We start from the raw sequence: 21,088 nt of genomic DNA on the forward strand, positions 1-21,088 counted from the left end.
ATACAATTTCTCATCATCTGCTGACCAATGTCCCAGCAGTGATTGGCCTTGCAGCCAACTACTCCTGGTTTATTTACTAAGCTTGATTTCCTGAGGTATGTAATACCCCTTTGGCTAGTTCAGATCAGCAGTCCTGGCTGGGCTCCCTCCCACCTTTTGCACCTGCTCACTGGCAGAGCATGGGAAACTGGAAAAACCTTGACTTAGGATAAGCGTTACTTGGAGACAACTAAAACATCAGTGTTATAAACACAGAAAGCATAGAATGAAATTGCTTTGTTTGGAAAAGACTTTTAAGATCATCAACTGTTACCTAACTCTGCTGAGAATGGTGTACTAAACTGCTTCCCTCAGCACCACATCTTTTAAACAGCTGCAGGAATGGGGATTCAGCCACTTCCCTGAGGAGCCTATTCCAGTGTTCAATAACCCTTTCAGTGAAGAAGTTTCTCCTCATATCCAGTCTAAACCTCCCCTGGTATAACTTGAGGCCATTTCCTCTCATTCTATCACTAGTACTAGGAATAGTGATAGTGCTCATATGACCTGGTTTCCAGACCCTTCACCAGCTTTGTTGCCCTTGTCTAGACCTGCTTCAGCACTTCAGTATCTTTCATGTAGTGAGGGCTTGAAAACTGAGCACATTACTCAAGGTGTGACCTTGCCATTGCTGAGTACAAGGGCACAGTCACTTACCTGGTCCTGCTTGTCATACTATTTATGATGCAGACCAGGATGCTCTTGGCTTTCTTGGCCACCTGGATGTGCTGCTGGCTTGTTCTTGGCTGGCTGTTGATCAACAGTCCCAGGTCTTTCTCTACTGGGCAGCTTTTCAGGCCCTGCCCCAAGCCAAAGTATTGTGTGGGGTGGTTGTAAGCCAGGTGCAGGACCTGGCACTTGACCTTGCTGAATCTCATATAGTTTGCCTTGGCCTATTGATCCAACCTGTCCAGATAGAACCTTCCTACCCTTAAGCAGATAAATGTCATTGCAAACTTGATTCAATCCCCTCATTCAGATAATTGATATTAAAGAAAATTGGCCCAAATACTGACCCTTGGGAACCCTACTTGTGACTGGCCACTAACTGGATTTACTTTTGTTCACCATCACTCTTTCGGCCTGGTGGTCCAGACAGATTTTTACCTAGCAAAGTGTCCACCCATTCAAGCCATGTGTACCCAGTTTCTCCAGGAGAGAATTCAGTATTCTCACACTAAATCCTCAGCACAGTACTGTACCACTACTAGGAAGAAAACTCTGTCCCAGATGAAACCAGGACATGGAAGAAGGTACTCTAGGATTTCACTAAAATCAGATGCCACTTCAAAAACTGGTTTATGGATATGGTTTTTTCCCTCTTTTTTCCCCCTCTTTTTCTTTCTTTCTTTTTTTTTTTTCTCCCTTCCTTTCCCCTTATCTAATTATGTATATATCTTATAGATAATATATATCCAGGGAGAAAATGATCCCTTTTGTAATGAAAACACCAGTTTGACATCCTGTGCTTCACTTCTGGCGATCAGACTTTGTTGAGCTTAGTTGCTATTTGCAACCAATGTCTTTTTTGCATCATGAAAGCCAAAGGTGACCGAGATCTTTATGTGTTAGGCAGGCAGGAAAGTTTTAATGAATGTCCTACCTTGTATTAAAGGAGCACGTAGGGTAAGTTGTGAAGTGATTATGTCAAATAAAAGATCCTGTTAGTGATCTATGATACAGGCATCATTAGCTACTTTTGTGTCTAATAAATAACAGTTCTGATGTGTTCCATTTGGTTCACTGTAGTTAGCAGCTGTATTTTGTCACGTGTGTAGTTTTTCATGTTTGTATGCACTACTTACAAGAATTGTAAGGACAGATAATTTTTAAGGATGGGGCAGAGGTTTAGAAAGACATTGTAATTCAGTCAAATTCTGCCTTTTTCCCCCCCCCTTTTGTTCTTAAATACTTGCTTTGATTTCATTAATTACAGCTGGGTTCAAAATGCAGAGAACTGAAAGACATTCATTTTGGGCAATGCTACAAAATCTCAGATGAAGGAATGATCATTATAGCTAAAGGCTGTTTGAAGTTGCAAAGAATATACATGCAGGAAAACAAATTAGTAAGTACATGCCATGATTTTTTTTCCCACTGCACTTTCATTGTCAGAGCTTTCCCTGTTTATTTAAAATTTCCTTCTGAATAACTTCTTTTTGGCATTGAATTGCTTAAAAATGTTCTCTAACTGTGAAAATCCAGATTTTACAGAGATAGCTCAAAAGATGTATCAAAATGCAAGAGAAGCTTATAGTATTCCAGATACATATTAACTATTGGTTTCCATGTGACGTTCCAAGATTGTTTGGGAGGTGCCTGATTTATGTAGGAAAATGTTTAGTGCAGAGTGTTTCTTTTGTTTATAACATATGTTTACATACAGTAAAAAGCTCAGACTTACCAAAAGTAAAAGAGTTTTGGAGGTTGGACCCTTTATTATAATAATAGACTGGTAGAGACTTTTTTAAGATAAGATTTTTCTCATTAGGGTGCAGCAATGCATTTGTGCTAGTAGAAGGCAGCTGTTGAGTTCTAAGCAGTGTCTGAAATCATGGTTTCTGATGTTGAAAGGCTGGATCTGCTAAATGGTGTAGTGGGGCACTGGATTTATTATTTACTTTTTTATCGTTGCTTTTACTGTTTTTTCCTTGAGGTCAGTAGAGAAAATTGCTTGTATTTGAATGGCTAAATATCAGCTGATGTCAGGGTTATAACCTTCAGTTTGGAAACTATTAGACTAGAATGGCATACCCTGTACTCAGTCATTTAATAGTTGGCTTCAAATAGACAAAGAGATACTGATGCCTAAGGTGGTTCATTTGAGAATGGTTTCTATTTTTAAAACAAAAATGAAGCTGAAAAAATTTTGTTTTGGTAAGAATTGTAGAAAATTGAGAAATGGAAGATAATCTGAGATTTCAGAATAACTCAAATGCAGAAAAAGGGTTGTTTCCTTTCTTCCAATATCAAAATAAGACCAGGAGAACTGTTGAAATGAATCCTTTGTCTTCTATATATGGAAGTCTTTCAGTTAAAAAAAAAGGGAAATTGAAGTTCCAAGAAGCCCTTAAGGAAAACATACCCCTGCAAAAATCAACTGGAAGATGACATGGAAATTCGAAGTATTAATTCAGCTTTAAATGAAAGAGGAAAAACTTGTGCATATTTGAAGTTCTCATAGTTGTATGTGAAAGATTTAAAAGTTGTATGTAAAAATTATTGCATGTATAAATACCTACACAATTGTATGCTTGTTGGAAAATAATGTAAAGTGTTAATTTGACACGTCTTGCCACTGAAGTTTTTAAGTCTTTATCATCTGAAATGTATGCTAAGAAGCCGACATTACAGTTGTGAGCATATTTTCCCCCCCTGTGCTTTTATTATCCTAAATGCTTTCTGAGTTCTCATTGTAAACATGGAAACACACAAGAAGCAGCTTCTCCCACAGCATCCTTGCAGCTAAACTGAGGAAGGATGATTGGGTAGTGAGATGGATTGTGAACTCATTGAAGGAAAGAAGTCAGAGAGTTGTGGTCAGTGGGACAGAGTCTAGTTGGAGGCCTGTATCTAGTGGAGGCCCTAAGGGGTTAGTATTGGGAACAGTGCTATTTAATATATTCATCAGTGACCTGGATGAAGGAAAATAGAGCACTGCCCACAGGTTGCTGACAACACAAAACTGGGTGGAGTGGCTGACACATTGGAAGGTTGTGCTGCCATTCAGTGAGACTTAGACTGGCTGGAGGCATGGGCAGGGAGAAATCTAAGGAAATTCCACAAGGGCAAGTGTAGAGTCTTGCACCGGGGAAGGAACAATCCCATGTATCAGTATTGGTTGGGGACTGACCTGTTGGAGAGCAGTGAAGGGCAGAAGGAGCTGGGGGTCCTAGTGGATGAGAGGTTGACCATGAGCCAGCAGTGTGCTCTTGTGGCCATTCAGGGGTGTATTAGAAGGAGTGGGGCTAACAGGTCGAGAGAGGTTCTCCTTCCCCGCTACTCTGCCCTGGTGAGGCCACATTTGGAATATTGTGTCCAGTTCTGGGCCCTTCAGTTCAAGAAGAACAGGGAACTGCTTGAAAGAGTCCAGCACAGAGCCACAAAAATGTTTAAAGGAGTGGAACATCTTTGTTATGAGCAGAGACTGAGGGAGTTGGGTCTGTGTAGTTGGGAGAGGAGGAGACTAAGGGGTGACCTCATTAATGTTGATAAATATGTAAAAGGTGAGTGCCAAGAGTATGGGGTCAGGCTCTTCTCAGTGATGCCAAATGACAGGACAAAGAGTAATAGGTGGAAGTTGAGGCATAGGAAGTTCCATGGAAACATAAGGAAAGCTTTTTTCACCATGAGGGTGAGGGAACACTGGAACAGGCTGCCTATGGGGGTTATGGAGTCACCCTCTCTGGAGATACTCAAAACCTGCCTAGATGCATTCCTGTATGATCTGCTCTAGGCAATCCTGCTCTGGCGGGGGGATTGGACTGGATGACCTTTTGTCCCTTCCAACCCCTAACATTATGTGATTCTTCCTTTTAAGACAAGCAAGAAAGATGCTCTTCACTTGCATTTTATTTGGTTGATTTCATTTTTGGGCATTAATTGTAGCATTAACTTTTCATTGGATATAGGACAAAAATATATACTTCGAAATGAATCAAAACCCTTCTAGTTGCTTTGTAACTTCCGAAAATTAGTGAAGTGAGTTGCCAAAACTAACCCATTGCATGATTTTTTGTGACTGTATTCTTTTTAAATGTTTTGATGGGTTGAAGTTTTCCCCCAGCATTATTTTTGCCAGAACAACTCAGTTAAAAGCAAATAGAGGCAATATTTACAAGCAAAACCTGTGATGCAATGCAATGAATATGTACAAAATACACAGTATTCACAACATTATACAGATATTTACAATTAGCAAACAACACTAAAAACCCCCTGGTCAGAGACCAGGTAAGCTGTTCCACTGCCCCCTCCCTTCCCCCTGTCCCACAAGAGACAGAGAAGCAGAGAGAAAGCAGTGGGTTAGACTTAACTAAAAAATTTCAGGCAAGGCTAGGCAACAAGCATGTTAATCTCTCCCGAGCGAAGCAAAACAGCAGAGATCAGGAAAGATGGGTACAGCCCATCTTACTCTAGATATTTATCCAATGAATTTGTTTAGAAAAATCTTTTGTTTTCCTTTATACACCCAATAGTGATTTATTTATATTTTTCTATTTTCTGCTCAAAATCTCTTAACTAAATTTTAAAGGCCTAGCCTAAAACCACCAAAATCCACCTCTTCTAAACAGCTTCATTGGCTGCTAATACTGTCCATCTAATCTAAACCAATATCTACAATAATGAGTAAATAAAATTCATAGTCCATTCTGGCTGTCTCAGATGTAGATCAAAGTATCAACAAGGTTGGAAGAGACCTCAAAGATCATCAGGTACAACCTGAAATGATTCAGAAGTCCAAAAACCAGGAAACAAGAAAACAGAAACAGTTTGCATGTTAATCTCTCCCGAGCGAAGCAAAACAGCAGAGATCAGGAAAGAAAAAAGAATTGTTTAGGTACAGCCCATCTTACTCTAGATATTTATCCAATGAATTTGTTTAGAAAAATCTTTTGTTTTCCTTTATACACCCAATAGTGATTTATTTATATTTTTCTATTTTCTGCTCAAAATCTCTAACTAAATTTTAAAGGCCTAGCCTAAAGCCACCATAAATGTCTAATTTTATTTAAAGCTGCTGCCCAGTCTTAGTTTTTTAGAAAAATCAATTTTGCAGCACTTAGTTTAGCTTTGTAAAGTCCAAAGTTTGCTCCTTTAATTTTAGTCAGAAATGTAAACATGAAGTAAGTTATAAAGCTGTTATGAACTCCAGGGTGTAGAATCTTCAGAATAAAATAATACATGAATGATTCTACTGTATGGTGATGTGGCAGAAACTGACATGCTTTCCCCTTGCTAGAAGCAAGAGACATTGAAATCTTGCTGGAAATAGGATTTTGTGTGATCAACCAATGTGAAGTGTGAGAAATTGTTATGTAGTTGTAATATAAAAATACTCACTTTCCAAAGTGTGTGTGTAGGAAGCATATGACATGTTTAATGTTGTAGAGTTAGCTTAAAAGGGAGTAATGGTTGGTGAGAAATGATAATTCACTGTTTTGTCAAGTTCTATAGGTTACTTTCGTTTTAGGACTACCTAATGAAAGTAAACCACTGAGTAGTTACTATGGTGCATCTTACTTCCCACTCATCATGTGAAATATGTGGTTTGGGGAATTGTATGTGTTCTCAATATAAGTATTCATTCTCTGTAGTATTCTGTAGCAAGAAAAGGCTGTGGTCTGTGTATTTAAAGTTCCTAGATTTTGAGTCTGATACTGGAAAAACACTTCCTGCCTCACACTTTTAAACAGCTCTGTACCTTCTGCGTAAATACTGTAAATTTTAAAGTGTGTGTTTTTCATTTTTCCAGAGGTGCTCAAAATCATGTGACTCTTACAGGCAATTTTCATTAATTTCAGAGTATCTAGTCCATTATAGGTGGAACATGGTGGCTAGGTTTTCATGTAGGCTTGTCTCAGACTAGTGGATTTCATACTTTGAAAATACATCTTTACAGAGGGAGCTAAATATTGCCTTCATGATTGTTACTTTACAGTGAGATGTGGATCAAGCAACACAGTTAAGTTGCTTCGTCTGTTGCTAAGTAACTTCTTTATCAGACTGCTGAGCAGAAACAGAAAGATGAATTTATGTGCTGGTTCTTTAATGTACTAGGCATTTCACATAATAATAGACCCTTTGTTTGAAGTGCTGGTTATGTTGTGGTAATAATTGAAAGTTGCAAGTAGTAAATGAGTACAAAGGATATAAGGCAAGAGTTAACATTGCAAGGCTAACTTAACACAGGATTATTTTCGTTTGTGTACTGTTTATGATTTGTATCTCTTCAAAATATGTTTGCACTTTGAATGAAAGTGTAATTACATGCAAAGCCTGTTTTCTGAAGCATACTGGCCTAACTGGGAACATAGTGGGTAAAAAAATTAATAAATTGCAGCACTGATACAATCAAAAAATCACATAGACACTGATATAAATACAAGATTTTAACCCTGTTCAGACAAAACCAGGAAGTTTCCTAGCTTCTTGGTTGAGTTTAACTGGACTTTATATTTTACGGTCATGGCTGGAATTAAATGCTATGAGTTTAGCACTGATATTTGCCTCATATAAGTAATTAACAAGAGTGAAGCTGGTGGAAGATGAATTGCCAACACCCCAGATAAACAAGTACATAGCTTTAGCTGCAAAGTCAGAGAACTGTTCTGGCTAATATTTGGTATTCTCACTGAGATGGAGTGAGGCTGTACTTTAACCTGAATTGTCAAGGACAACTAACACTTTTCATTGCAGCCATCACTAGAAGAATGGAGCCCTAAAAAGTTTACAGATTTTATGAGTTCATAGAGAGATGCAGAACACTTAAGTTTGTGACTACGGTACACCCAAAGAGCAGGATTATCCATAGAAGCAATTTTATACAAGCAGTGTGTAAGCTCTCCATCACCTCATTAACAGAGTAGACTTGGATTTGACAGCTCATTAGAGCAGGGAAAAAACTTCCCCACGTAACTATGTTGGTTTCAGATGATGATTTCTTTCTCATTGCATTTCCTTAATTGAGTGGCTGAGTAGCTAAAATTGTAATGCACTGGTTGCTGAAACTGGGAGTTATAATTTTGTACCTCACTATTCATGCAGTCACAGAATCATGCAGAATCACAGAGTGTTAGGCGTTGAAGGGATCTCCAGCAATTGAGTCTAACCCTGCTGCCCAAGCAGGATCTCCTAGGGCAGGCCACACATAAACACAGCCAGGTGGGTTTTGAAAATATTCAGAGAAGGAGTCTCTACAACCTCTCTGGCTAGCCTGTTCCAGTGCTCTGTCACCCTCACCATAAAGAAGTGTCCCCTCATGTTGAGGTGGAACCTTTTGTGTTCTAGCTTGTATTCATTGTTTCTTGTCCTATCACTGGGCACCTCTGAAAAGAGACTATCGCCTTCATCTTGACACCCACCCCTCAGATATTTGTAGATGTTGGTAAGAGCCCCTGTTAGCATTCTCAAGACTAAACAGACCCAGTTCTCTGAAGTTTTTCTTCGTGGGAGAGATGTTCAAGTCTTGCAGTCATCCTTGTCAGTATTTGTGGTTTTTTCATGGTGAATTAGAAGTGGATGAGGAAAAAGAGTGTCTAAAAATAAAGGAATGTAGAGTTTTAGGTGCTATGTAGCAGGATGACAGTATTTCTTGCTCTACATTTACCTTTCTTCCATTTTATATTCTATTTTCCCTGTCTTCTCTGATTTTCAAACTTGTTTAGGGAGAGGTGGAAAATAATAACACAAACAAGCAGCTACATCTGAGTGCTAGCAGCATTTCTCCCGTTCCAGTAAAATGATCTTGTGAAGTAAAGACTTAAATGATTTGTCTAATGGTTGCCAGATACATTCATTAAGATGGTTATGGTATAATTGACCATATTTCTAGCTCCTTTCTCTTTTGATTCTGTCCAAGAATGATGTCTACTTCCTATGGAGGACATTACGAAATAACCAAGTTTTGGGCCATTGGCATATGTTTCCTAATGCGTTTCCTGATGTGTGAAAGCTGTTTTATAGTAGTTATTTTACTGATAATTATTGAATGGCTCTTTTACAGAGTAGTTCTCCATTGGTGTTCTGCCTTCCTTTGCAGTTTATAGCAGATACTACTGTGTAGAAATTGGTATTAACTGTGATGCTATGTTTGATAGAAACTATAAACCTTTTCTAGTTTTACTGAAAAATAATTAAATGCTTAATACTGGAATCAACCTAGTATGAAAACCTGTAGGATGGAAGAAACCTGACTTTCATATTTTCTGAATAGCATAATGTAACGTGATTTATTTATCCTTAGGTGTTTTACTGGGATTCTCCACCCCATTTTTGACTTTGGGAAGCAATTGTTGTGTTCCTATGTCTGCTATAAAACAATTTAGCAGTGTGGCCTATGTGTGACACAAGGCAGACAGGTAGAGAAGAGTGCTTTGAATTTAGTCCAGGCAAATTGTTTGAGGAAGGAAAATCTGTAATATGATGCATATGGACTTTACCTGATGATGTGAACTACTGTAGTTTAGAACATGTAGAAATAATTTTTCACTAGTAACAATTGAAGAGACTTTTGGGGAAAAATGTTCCTAAAGAGTATAATTTCCCTGCCTTCACTCTCTCCCCTCAACATTCCATATACTATTTCAATTTTTACATGTCATTACTTAAAATTGTACATCTACTCAGACATTTCAGCAAAAGGATAACTTTTGTATGATAATTTGTGAATACTTTCCTTAAATGCTTTCTAACTAGCTTATTTCATTGTTTTGAGGTATCGAAAAGAATGCACAGAGAGGACTAGTTACTTGCCAGATTTGTGCGTGCCTATTAAGAATGATACTGAGACTCGTTTCTCTACTGTATGTTATAGCTTTGGACAACATCTGTCAAGTATTAAATTAAAGCTTCCTAAAGCAAAATCTCCTTACAGATGACATTACTGGTAGTGTTCTCCAGTAATGATAAAATCTCTTTCAACCTGTCAAACATGTTACATATGCACCAAAACTACTAATGTGCCATAAAGGTGATGTTCAGTGTTTTAAATAAAGCTTTTGATAACTGTACTGAAAATGAAGTTGAGGTGCGGAGAACATGCTTTTAGTAAGTGTTTGGGACATCTGTTCAGTAAAAAAATCTGCATTGGAAAGTTACTCCTTTGATAAAGCCATCTGAAACACTCACTTTGTTAATTTTAATAACAAAATAAAATGGTTCAAGCATTTATTTAGAATTATAACTGATACAACTTTATTTTGTTTAAAATGGTTGCATTTGACTTGAGCAGTTTCTTTAACACTGTTGCTAACATAACCCGAGTTTGATGTTAATAGAAGAAAAAAAGAATTAAGATTGTGTGGTCATGCATAAATATATACTTGCTGTAAAGACATTTGAGCCATTATGCAGGTGTCAGACTGATTATAAATGTTTGTTATTCATCTGGCAGTAAGTGCAATGCTTGGGTGTCACCCTTAGGTGGCAGTATTGACTGTGTAGTAATAACAGGTGCTCCAAGTTTTTGCTATGGTGAGTTACCAGTACAGCATGTGTAACTCCTGGTTGTTGTGCTGGTTCCACATATTCTGTTTTCGATTCAGCTTGCAGGGCCACTGGCTGTGTAGTTCTTAAATGTCTTCAAACTTTTCAACATGGATTCAGTCTTTGTGGAACTCTTTAGACTGATAGCATTGGAAACCAAAGTCCTCTTTTTGTCCACTGAACAGGTACAGCATGAGCACAGGAGTGCAAGCTTCACTCCACTGCCCACCAAAGTGCTGTAAACCCTCACCCTGGAGAGAGACCCTCTACCAAGGGTTAAGAGGCTTGTTCAGTCTCCATGCTTACGCAGTTGCTACAGTGGCTGCCAGTGGGAATACCCATTTGTGGTAGTGGATAGACATTCATATCACAAAAGCACCAGCTTATTTCATAAAAACTGCTATCTGTCAAATGATGTAATACCAATTACCATAGCCTGGGCCACTGGTAGAAGTAAATTACTCCATGTCTTGTTGGCATTTCCCTGAATTTAGTATCTCTATAAATACTAGTGCAGCTTCCTTGTGCTATATGCTGTGCAGAAACAAAATTTGTGTAATTTTCTTGTGAAGTTAGGTGTATACCCCTTTCTAATGCTTAATCATACATGTAAACAGTCTGACTTAATAGTAATGTCAGATATGTATGGTTTCACTATTGTGCTTTCTTCTTTTTTGAACAAGTGCTGCATTTGTTGAGCGTTTTAACTAATTACACAATGTTGAGTTGACTTGTTATGTACGACATAAATATGTGTCTGTATGTACTTTTTAAAAGCAAACATTAATTATGTTTTTTACTCAGGTTACTTGTGGTAAATTAATGGCTCAACTTACTTTGCAGTTTAAAAAACTTGATTTTTGTATTAGTATAAAGTTAGGTATTATGCGACAAAGAGTAGTTCTTTAGACTGTGATTTGTTACCACTTGTGATGAATATTTTATGTATAAAAATGTCTGGCACATATACTGTAGATTAACATAATGACAAAGAACTCTGAGGGATGGAATAAAAAAGGAGTGGAAAAGTTGCTGCTGATGAACTTTTTTCTGCTTTTTCATAGGATCATAGAATTGTTAGGGTTGGAAGGGACCTCAAGGATCATCTAGTTTCAACACCCCTGCCATGGGTGCCATGCTGCACCACCCAGCTTGGTGTTCTCAGCAAACTGGCTGAGGGTGCACTCAATGCCACTGTACATGTTGCCATCAAAGATGTTAAACAAGACTGGTCCCAGTACTGATCCCTGAGGGACTCCCATTTGTCACTGGCCTCCACTTGGACATGGTCCCCTTGACAGTCACTCTTTGGGTGCGGCTGTCCAGCCAGATTTTTATTCACTGAATCGTCCATCCATCAAATCCATACTGCACCAGCCTGGAGACCAGGATGTCATGCGGGATAGTGTCAAAGGCTTTGCTCAGGTCCATGTAAATGATAGCAGTTGCTTGGCCTTTATCTACTAATGTTGTGACATAGAAGGCTACCAGGTTTGTCAGACAGGATTTGCCCTCGGTGAAGCTGTGTTGATTGTACCAGATTACCTCTTCATTATTCTTCTGCCTCAGCGGTGCCTTCAGGAGGCTCCATGATCTTGTCAGGCACAGAGGTGAGACTGGCCTGTAGATCCCTGGGTCACATTTTGGTCCACATTATATGATGATTGTTCATTCCATGCTTGCAGGTGATGTATTTTTGCATACAATTGTGGCAAGTGCTAAATACTTTAATTTATATATTCAAGCAATGTCTGCTAATACCTGTAAATTAATGGCTGGTGCTTTAATGAACTTCTACATCAGAAAGTGCTGTTATTCATAATATTATGAATATTGGAGGAGTTAATGTGAAAAGGAAAAAGCAGCCTAAAAGCAAATTGCAGCAAGGTGAGAGGTTTAAATGTGTGAATTTTTATACTTTCTGTATAGTTATTGAAAGAACCATTGTATACTGTAATTGAAATACATACCAAAGGAAATAGCAGTAAAGAAATGAATACTATTTATAGGGTATTTCTAGAGCATACAGTACTTTTTTTTAATTGAGTGCTCTGTCAAACTGCAAATAGAAAGTTAAAATGTAATTAGTAGTAAGCTCAGAAGATGTCTATACCATTTCACTGCTGTCGTAGTATTTTGTCTAATCTGACCTGTTAAATTTTTATCTAAAAAGAATGAATGTAAGTAAAAGCAAATTAACAGCAAGTTGCAGTAGCACATTTCATTCAAAAGAGGCTTTTAATGAAGCTATAAAACCTCATAAAATGTAACTACTGTACTGAGAAATATATGTGTAGTGAAATTACATTTTTTCCCTCTGAATTACAGTAATTAATAAATTTTGTAAGAAAATTTCTGCTTATCTAGTTACTGACAGGATAAATTGTTACTAAACTAAGCAAAACTAAGCAAAATGTTTGATTATGTAGAGTAGATCTATATAAATTTTAATGGACATAATAGGTATTGAATTCAACTAAAGTGTAGGCACTTGTCTGCTGTTTGTGTGGTCTTTGTTTTTGTTTCATAGCGTGTGTTTTGGCTTTTTGTTGAACAAGTTATTTTAGCTCTTAATCTGATTTTAAAGTTTGATGTTTAGGGATTGGTAGCTAGGTGTGGAGCCTTCTTGCTTACTTGAAATATTAATATCTATTGCCATTGGGGTCCACGGTCCGAGGATTATTACGCTAGTTTAGTCACAAACAGAATTCCATGATACTAAAATATGTATTTTAATAGAATGTGTGTGTTTTGGACATTAAAGTTATCTGAATTAAGATCTTAAAAGAATCTTCTGTTTCTGTAGGGTTTTATTTGTGGGGGAGGAGATTAGTTTGTGTTTGGTCATTGGGTTTTTGTGTTTGTTTTTTTTTTTTGAACTTAGTGAGACCTCGTGACAAAGGGACCACAGGCAAACTCCAGATGAATTACTTGTAATTCTTCATTTAAGTTGGTGTCTTGAGCCATATTGTACTTCATAAAAATCTTCAGCCGTTAGGAATAGCTGTAAATCAAAATGGATCATGTTGCTCCCAGTAAGCTGTGATGAATGAGATCTCAAGTGTGGCACTTCGAAGCAAATTCTTAAAACTTTCAGCATTGTAATTTTAAAGTGTTAGTAATTTGCATCCATCAATGATAATACAAGTACGTTTTTTATTTGTCTAGAACAGAGTCAAGATTGAGTAAAAATAATGAATGACAGACAGGCATCTTTGTTTATATTATCTATTCCAGCAACTTCTAGTTGAACTTCTTATCTTTGAGAAGCTCAGAGGCTGGAGGAAAACACTTTGTTTCCTAAAGAACTTGATTGTGACTTTGCATGGCTTAAAGTTTAAAGTATGAGAGATCAAACTTTGTATGCAGTTAAGTGTAATGGAAGTAAATTCCACAGATGTTTACATTCTTTCCCCTTATGCTGCTATATAGAGTGACCAGTATCTGGGAACAAATATGTTCATGTTCTCTGCTGGATATCTTGAGGTGCTCTTCCAGGTAGTTGAGTCCACCAGAATACTACATTGCTGGCACATACATTAGAGGGCAAATTGAGTGGGCATGGTGAATGAACTAATCAAAGATCATAATAGTGTCTATTTTGTGCCAAGGTTAAATTGTTCTAACTTGTGAACTGCAGTGTCAGTGCCCCAGATGCATTAATTTTGGGATTTATGCTGAAGACTTTTCATTGTAAACTTACTCATATCTAAATCTGGTTATGGTGTTCCATATTTTAAGGCCTTCCATCATCTTAGAAATTCCAACTTTTTTTTACTGTAGAATTGTTGTGGTCTTTCAACTGTCATTATTCTTTTTAGCCAGAATGCTAATGCTTAAGAAAATCTTTGTCTGGGTTTTAGGCATAGATGCTATTGTACTTGCTGTAGCATATCTTGAGCATCTTACTCTGTCTCTGAGAGCTACCCACAGCTTTGTCCCCTGTATTTGTCATAGAGTCCTTAGTTCAGTGTTCCTCTTTCTGTTTTGTATCCTAACCTTAAAAAAAAAAAAAAAAGAAAATTTCCCCATGTGTGTAGTCACCATTTGGTAAGACAGGGTCACCACAAGCATGGCTTCCAAGCTAAGACCTTTATTGTGAAGGCAAGCGAAGTCCAGTGAAGACAGTTCTTGCATTACACATGTATTTTTCTAATGCAGTGTTGTCACACTCTGATTGGTTACATTTCTACTGACATGCTTAAGCAAAGCATACAATAGGTTAATGCTAGCAAATAAGCTGCTTAACATATCCAGCCAAATCCTGCCTGGTCTCTTTCTCAACTACTGATAAGGTGTACATTCCTAACTCAAAACATAGCTGTCCCAAAGCTAACCAAACCCAACCCTTCTCCTGCACATTTGAAAGCTCTATTATGTCTGAGGCTTTCCTAAAGATTGCCTTGCTGATGTGGCTTTCAAAACCCAGCTTGTGAATGTCTTCTGGTCTACTTTCTCCATTGTATCCAAATGTTGGGTTTTGTTTTTTTTTATTTGACTGGGGTTTGCAATTTCCTGTGACATTATGTAGAAATTAATATTTTCTACAAATATGGAGTTATTTTTAAATATTCTAAATCTTTTGAGGGTTGAGGCTTATAGATATGTCTGTGTGTGACATGACTGCATGAATGTAACTAACTGTAGGAATGATGTTATGTGTGTACTGGTTTTGTCGGGGAGAGAGTTAAATTTCTTCAGAGTACCTCATACAGTGACAGGTTCTGGAGTTGTGACCAAGCAGTATTAGTAACTCAGCAGTACTTAAGCAGAGCCAAGATGTTTTCTGCTTCTCACACCATCTGCCAGTATGCAGGCTGGGGGTAGACAAGAAGTTGAGAGGACACACTTGGAATAGCTGACTCCAGCTGACTGAAGGTATATTCCAGATCATACACTGTCATGCTTACCAGTAAAACCAGGGGCAGGAGGAAGAAAGAGGAATGCTCAGAGTTCTGAAGTGTCTTCTCAAGTTACCAGTAGTGAGCCCTGTTTTCCTGGAGATGCATTAATAACTACCTGCAGATGGAAAGGAGAGAATTTTGGTCATTTGGCCATTTTGGTTCGATAGCCGATCGGGACTGCTGCTTCGGGACAGCTCTGCTTGGTTTGTGAGCTTTCTGCTTGGCTTTTCGCCTAGCTTTTGGGGTTTTGCAGGTCGGGAGGAATCCTGGTAGGCAGGGGTGCCGGCAGGATTGTGCTCTCGTGAGCATGCGCGGGAACGGGAGCCTGATGTCAGTGACGGGAGGATTCAATGCTGCCCGGGCTGTGCGCGTGGCGCAATTTTGGTTCGGTAGCTAGTCTTTCGGCCGCTTGAAAAAAAAAAATAATAAAAATTCTTTTTGTTTTGTTTTCACTCAAACGTTGCACCATGGTCATCACTCGGACAAAGGATAGAAAAACAGCATCTACCCAGAGTTGTTTCATCAGCATGCTGGAGTCCAGGCTGCCAGCTGCAGAGAGTGCTTCAGCCTGGCACTTGGAATAGAGGGGGAGGGAGAGGACACCTGTGTCAGGTGTCGGCAGATGAACTTTCTCCTCACCCTGGTGGCAGAGCTAAAGGACGAAGTGGCTGAACTGAAGGAGGAGGTATCTAGGTTAAGGACAATAAGGGAAAGTGAAAGGGAGTTAGATTTGTGGGAGCAGGCTCTGCAGATCTCCCCTGCTGAGGGAAGGGTCCCTGGAAATGGAGAGGGATGGATACAGGTCCCTGCCAGGGGTGGCAAGAGGAATCCACTCCGGCCCTCTCCTCCTCTTCCGCTGCCCTTGCATAATAAGTATGAGACCCTGCAGACCGAGGGCAGTGGGGATGAGAGGGCTGAGGAGCAGCCATCCAGAGGGGAGCCTCAGGCCAGGCGGTCCCCACCAACTATAATGACCAGCTCTGGAGAGGAGCCTAAGGCCAAGCCTAAGGCCAAGTGGTCCCCACCAGCTATAACAACCAGCTCCACAAAGAAAAGGAGACGGGTTATTGTTCTTGGGGACTCTCTCCCAGGGGGTACTGAGGGACCCATATGTCATCCCGACCCTTCCCACAGGGAGGTCTGCTCCCTACCCAGGGTGCGGGCAAGGGACATTGCAAGGAGCTGATCCAGCCCTCTGACTATTACCCTCTGCTGGTAATACAGGCTGGGAGTGATGAGATTGACAAGAAGGGCACCAGGGCGATTAAGAAGGAGTTCAGGGCCCTTGGACAATTGATTGATGGAGCAGGAGCTCAAATGCTGTTCTGCTCACTTCCCTCAGTGGCAGGGAAGTACACTGAAAGGAATGGGAGAACAACAGTTGGCTCAGGGATGGTGCCAGCAGCGGAACTTTGGTTTCTTTGATCATGGGACAACTTTTACTGCACACGACCTGCTGGGTCCTGATGGGGTGCATTTATCTAGAGAGTCCTATCACTAGAGTTGGCAGGGCTCATTAGGAGGGCTTTAAACTAAGTCTGAAGGGGGTGGGTGAGGAAATCAGTCCCTCTGCAGAGGAAAGAGTAGGGCACAAGGTAGGGTCAACTGAGAGGTCGGGAGCCCAGCTGCAGTGCATGTACACCAATGCAGGCAGCATGGGCAATAAGCAAGAGGAGCTGGAGGTCCTGGTCCACCAGGGTGACTATCATATAGTCGCCATCTCAGAAACTTGGTTGGACAACACGCACGATTGGAGTGCTACACTGGGGGGTTACAGGCTCTTTAGGAGGGATAGGCGAGGGAGAAGAGGAGGAGGGGTGCTTTGTATATTAGGGAGACACTTTCTGCCGCAGAACTTGAGGTGGAAGACGAGGGAATTGAGAGCCTGTGAGTTAAAATCAGAGGGCAGCCTAACAAATCTGACATCCTGGTTGGAGTCTGTTATAGACCACGCAACCAGGATGAGGAGGCTGATGAATTATGCTACAAACAACTGGAGGCTGTCTCAAGATCATCAGATCTTGTCCTTGTGGGTGACTTCAACCTGCCAGATATCTGCTGGGAACTTAATTCAGCAGAGAGGAGGCAGTCCAGAAGATTCCTAGAGCGAATGGAGGACTGCTTCCTGACACAGCTGTTAAGTGAGCCTACCAGGGGACAGGCTCTACTTGACCTGTTGTTCTCCAATAGAGAAGGGCTGGTGGGAGATGTGATCATGGGAGGCTGCCTAGGGTGCAGTGACCACGAGATAGTGAAGTTTTTAATATGCAGGGAGATAGGAAGGAGCACCAACAGAGCCTTCACCTTGGACTTCCGGAGGGCAAACTTCAGCCTGTTTAAGAAACTTATTTGTAAAGTTCCCTGGGTACCAACCCTCATGAACCGAGGGGTCCAGGAGGGTTGGACCTACTTCAAACAGGAGCTCTTGAAGGCACAGGAACTGGCAGTTCCCATGTGCCGAAAGGTGAGCTGATGGGGAAGGTGACCGGCCTGGATGAGCAAGCAGCTCCTGGAGGATTTAAGGGGAAAAAAGAGGCTGTATCACCTTTGGAAGGAGGGGAAGGCTTCTCGAGGTATGTTCAAGGAAGTGTTTAGATTATGTAGGAATAAAATTAGAGAGGCAAAGGCCCAATTGAAACTGAAGCTGGCCACCTCTGTTAAAGACATTAAAAAGCATTTTTACAAATGTATTAACACTAAAAAGATGGGCAAGAAGAACCTCCACTCCTTACTGGACCTGGAGGGGAACATGGTGACTGAAGATGAGGAAAAGGCTGAGGTCCTGAACACCTTCTTTGCCTCAATTTTTAACAGCAAGGCAGGAGGAATTCAGGACTAGTGGCCTCCTGATCTGGGTGATGGGGTTGGGGAGCAGTGTGATGCCCTGGAAATCCATGAGGAATTAGTTCAGGACCTGCTGAGCCACTTGGACACTCACAAGTCCATGGGACCGGTTGGGATCCATCCTAGGGTGCTGAGAGAGCTGGCAGATGAGCTGGCCAAGACCCTCTCCATGATTTTCCTCCAGTCCTGGCTCACTGGAGAGGTCCCAGATGACTGGAAACTGGCCAATGTGGTTCTCATCCACAGGAAGGGTCAGATCTAAGAACCCAGAAACTACAGGCCAGTCAGCCTGACCTCAGTGCCAGGGAAAATGATGGAGCAGATCATCCTGGCAGCAATCACTGCGCACCTGAAGGATGGCCAAGGGCTCAGGTCCAGCCAACATGGATTTAGGAAGGGCAGGTCCTGCCTCTCCAACTTGATCTCCTTCTATGATCAGGTGACCCGTCTGGTGGACATGGGGAGGCCTGTGGATGTGGTCTACCTGGACTTCAGCAAGGCCTTTGACACCGTCCCCCACAGTAAACTGCTGGCTAAGCTGTCAGCTCGTGGTTTGGACTGCAACACTCTGTGCTGGGTTAGGAAGTGGCTGGAGGGCCGAGCCCAGAGAGTGGTGGTGAATGGTGCCACATCCAGCTGGTGGCCAGTCACCAGTGGCATCCCCCAGGGATCAGTACTGGGCCCCATCCTCTTTAGCATCTTTATTGATGATCTGGATGAGGGGATTGAGTCAGTCATCAGCAAGTTTGCAGATGACACCAAATTGGGAGCAGATGTTGGTCAGTTAGAGGGTAGAAAGGCTCTGCAGAGGGACCTCGACCAACTGCACAGACGGGCGGAGTCCAGTGGGATGGCATTTAACAAGTCCAAGTGCCCGGTGCTGCATTTTGGCCACAGCAACCCCATGCTTAAGCTGTGTATAAGCTGAAATGGAAAACTGCAATAACACTTTGAAAGGTTAACCACAATGGTTGCTACTGTTAATATTCTCTAAGTAGTACTTAAATGCTGTAAGGCAGCTTTGGTATTTGGAGGGATAATCTAAGAAAGAGGTATGAGTCAGCTTGTTTGTTATAGGCTTCATAGTGGTTAACTGAGAATGAAACAAACACATGCAAATAAGTACTCTGAAATGGATTTGCCTTAATAGTAAGGACTAAAATCACCCACAAAAGACCAGCTATCTTCTATAACTTGATATTTGAGCTCCAAAGAGATGAATGCTGATGACTGTCTGTGAACTTAGTAGCTGCTTCTATACCATTCGTGAAAAGTAACCACAAGCTGTAGCAAAGTTTTCCAAAATAGAGTTTGTTGCAAGGAATTGGCCCCCCTGTGTGCATCCACTCTTCCCATGGACTGTCTTGACTGTTCTGACTTGGGTGATGTAAACCTGTGGAGTGGGGTCATTAAAACTGAGTAGTTTCCTGCTGGGTTAATAAGCTAAGTTCAGTGAGATTGAGAAGGTCATAGGTCTGTCAGGAAGTGTGGTAGGTTGAGAGGCCAGTTCTCCCACCATGAGCAAAAGAAAAGACTCAGAAAAATGGATTGCAAAATAATGGTGGAAAGTTTAAATAGGAAAAAAAACAATGGAAGTTTTACAGAGAACCACAAGCACCGTGACAAAAGAAAGATCCCAAAGCATACCCAGAGGCATCCCACCCTTCACCTGGGGGTACACCCAAAACCCCCAGGGCTCTTTCTTCCTCCCCCATCCCCCAGCCTTGGGCCTAGCTAGGCCCAAGAGGGGCTGTGAGGTGGCTTACCCCATTACCCAGGTAGCAGTGAGGGAAGAAAGAAGAAGAGAGGACCCCCTGCTGATGTCTTATAGGGGAGCAGGGCATTGTGGGATGAAATAGCTGGCTTCCTGTGCCCACCCACTGGGCTGGACCTTCTGGGACATCATAGGTGTGGCTTGTGGGGCAGCACCCAGCCTAAACCACCACACGCCACCCCTTATTTCATACCATAATCCCTGCACCCAAAACATATCAAATTAGAACTCTTCTGATGACATGTCTAGCAAAAGTCCGTTTCTTCACTGGGGCATCCTTCCACACAGTCTCACATTCAGGCTCAAGTATTAGTCCATTCCAGTTCTTCTTTGTCATCTGGTGGAACCTCCCAGCAACGCAGAATTCTTCATGGACTCATTGAACACCTTGGTCACCTGGAAGAACCTCACAGCTTCTCAGCCAAACCTTTATTTGCATCTACATTTACTCAGCAGCTTTTTCCACCCCTGAGGCAAGCCAGTTGGGGCAATCATGCTCCATGACCACTCTTTCTCCATCCCTCCAGGGAGCCACACGTTGAGCCTCCCATAAACTTGCATGGGCCTATCCCAAGCCCAGTGCCACCCACATCCAGCCACGGTCTGAGGCTATACAAATGCACATCACAGGTACACTGCCCCACCACTGGGTGTTTGCGTACCAAGGCATGACAACATCCAGGTTCACAGCCCTCCCCTGGAAGAGGGAGCAGCTGCACCATAACCCACTGAGAAGAGAGGAGGCAGAGCCAGGTGCTAGGCACCATTTTTGGAGCATATCCGAAAACTGGGGAAGAGATAGGAACTGCCACTGCTGAACACGGCATGGCACAGGCAGGACTGCCGCCACCGCTCGATACATGGCACGGCTCCCACCAAGTCACCGCCGCTGCTTGGTACATGGCGTGGCTCCCACCATCTCTATCGCTGCGGTACGGAATCAGAAACACCTCCACCCCTTCGGGCACTCAGCTTTTTCAGCCAAAGCCATGAATGCATTCCCAGAGCCTTTGAGAATGACTTTCCAGATGAAGTCCCCCCTCACCTTCTCAGGTTTCGGGAGTCATTGCTCGCCTGCTGGCCATGGGTGGCCCTCCCTCACAGTGACAACAGGCCTGACTCCAGTCTGCTTGCCACTGTCCCTCCTCCACTTTGCTCCCTGCCACTTGCCGCTCCACAGAGAACAAAAGGGGAAAAAAGGCATGTCCCACATTCTCAAGCTACCCCGTGCTGATGGCCACAGAAAGAACCACCCTGGCTGTTTTTCAAACACCAGGAGGGATGCTGTACCATCAGCCACACACCAGGTGTCCCCCTGTAG

The 21,088-nt window shown here is 41.5% G+C and overlaps 1 protein-coding gene across 2 annotated transcripts in view; it reads left to right on the plus strand.

The window, feature by feature from the left end:
- Nucleotides 1-21,088, plus strand: part of FBXL17 (F-box and leucine rich repeat protein 17) — a 365,616-nt gene that overhangs the window by 23,412 nt on the left and 321,116 nt on the right. The window contains exon 4 of one of the 2 annotated variants that reach the window (XM_054178265.1): nt 1,976-2,107. The exons of the other annotated variant lie outside the window; for it this stretch is intronic. Coding sequence (XP_054034240.1) covers nt 1,976-2,107 — 132 coding nt within the window. The remainder of the gene's footprint in view (nt 1-1,975; nt 2,108-21,088) is intronic. 2 annotated transcript variants of the gene reach the window in all.

This window comes from Dryobates pubescens, chromosome Z, assembly GCF_014839835.1.
Source record: "Dryobates pubescens isolate bDryPub1 chromosome Z, bDryPub1.pri, whole genome shotgun sequence".
Lineage (NCBI taxonomy): Eukaryota > Metazoa > Chordata > Aves > Piciformes > Picidae > Dryobates > Dryobates pubescens.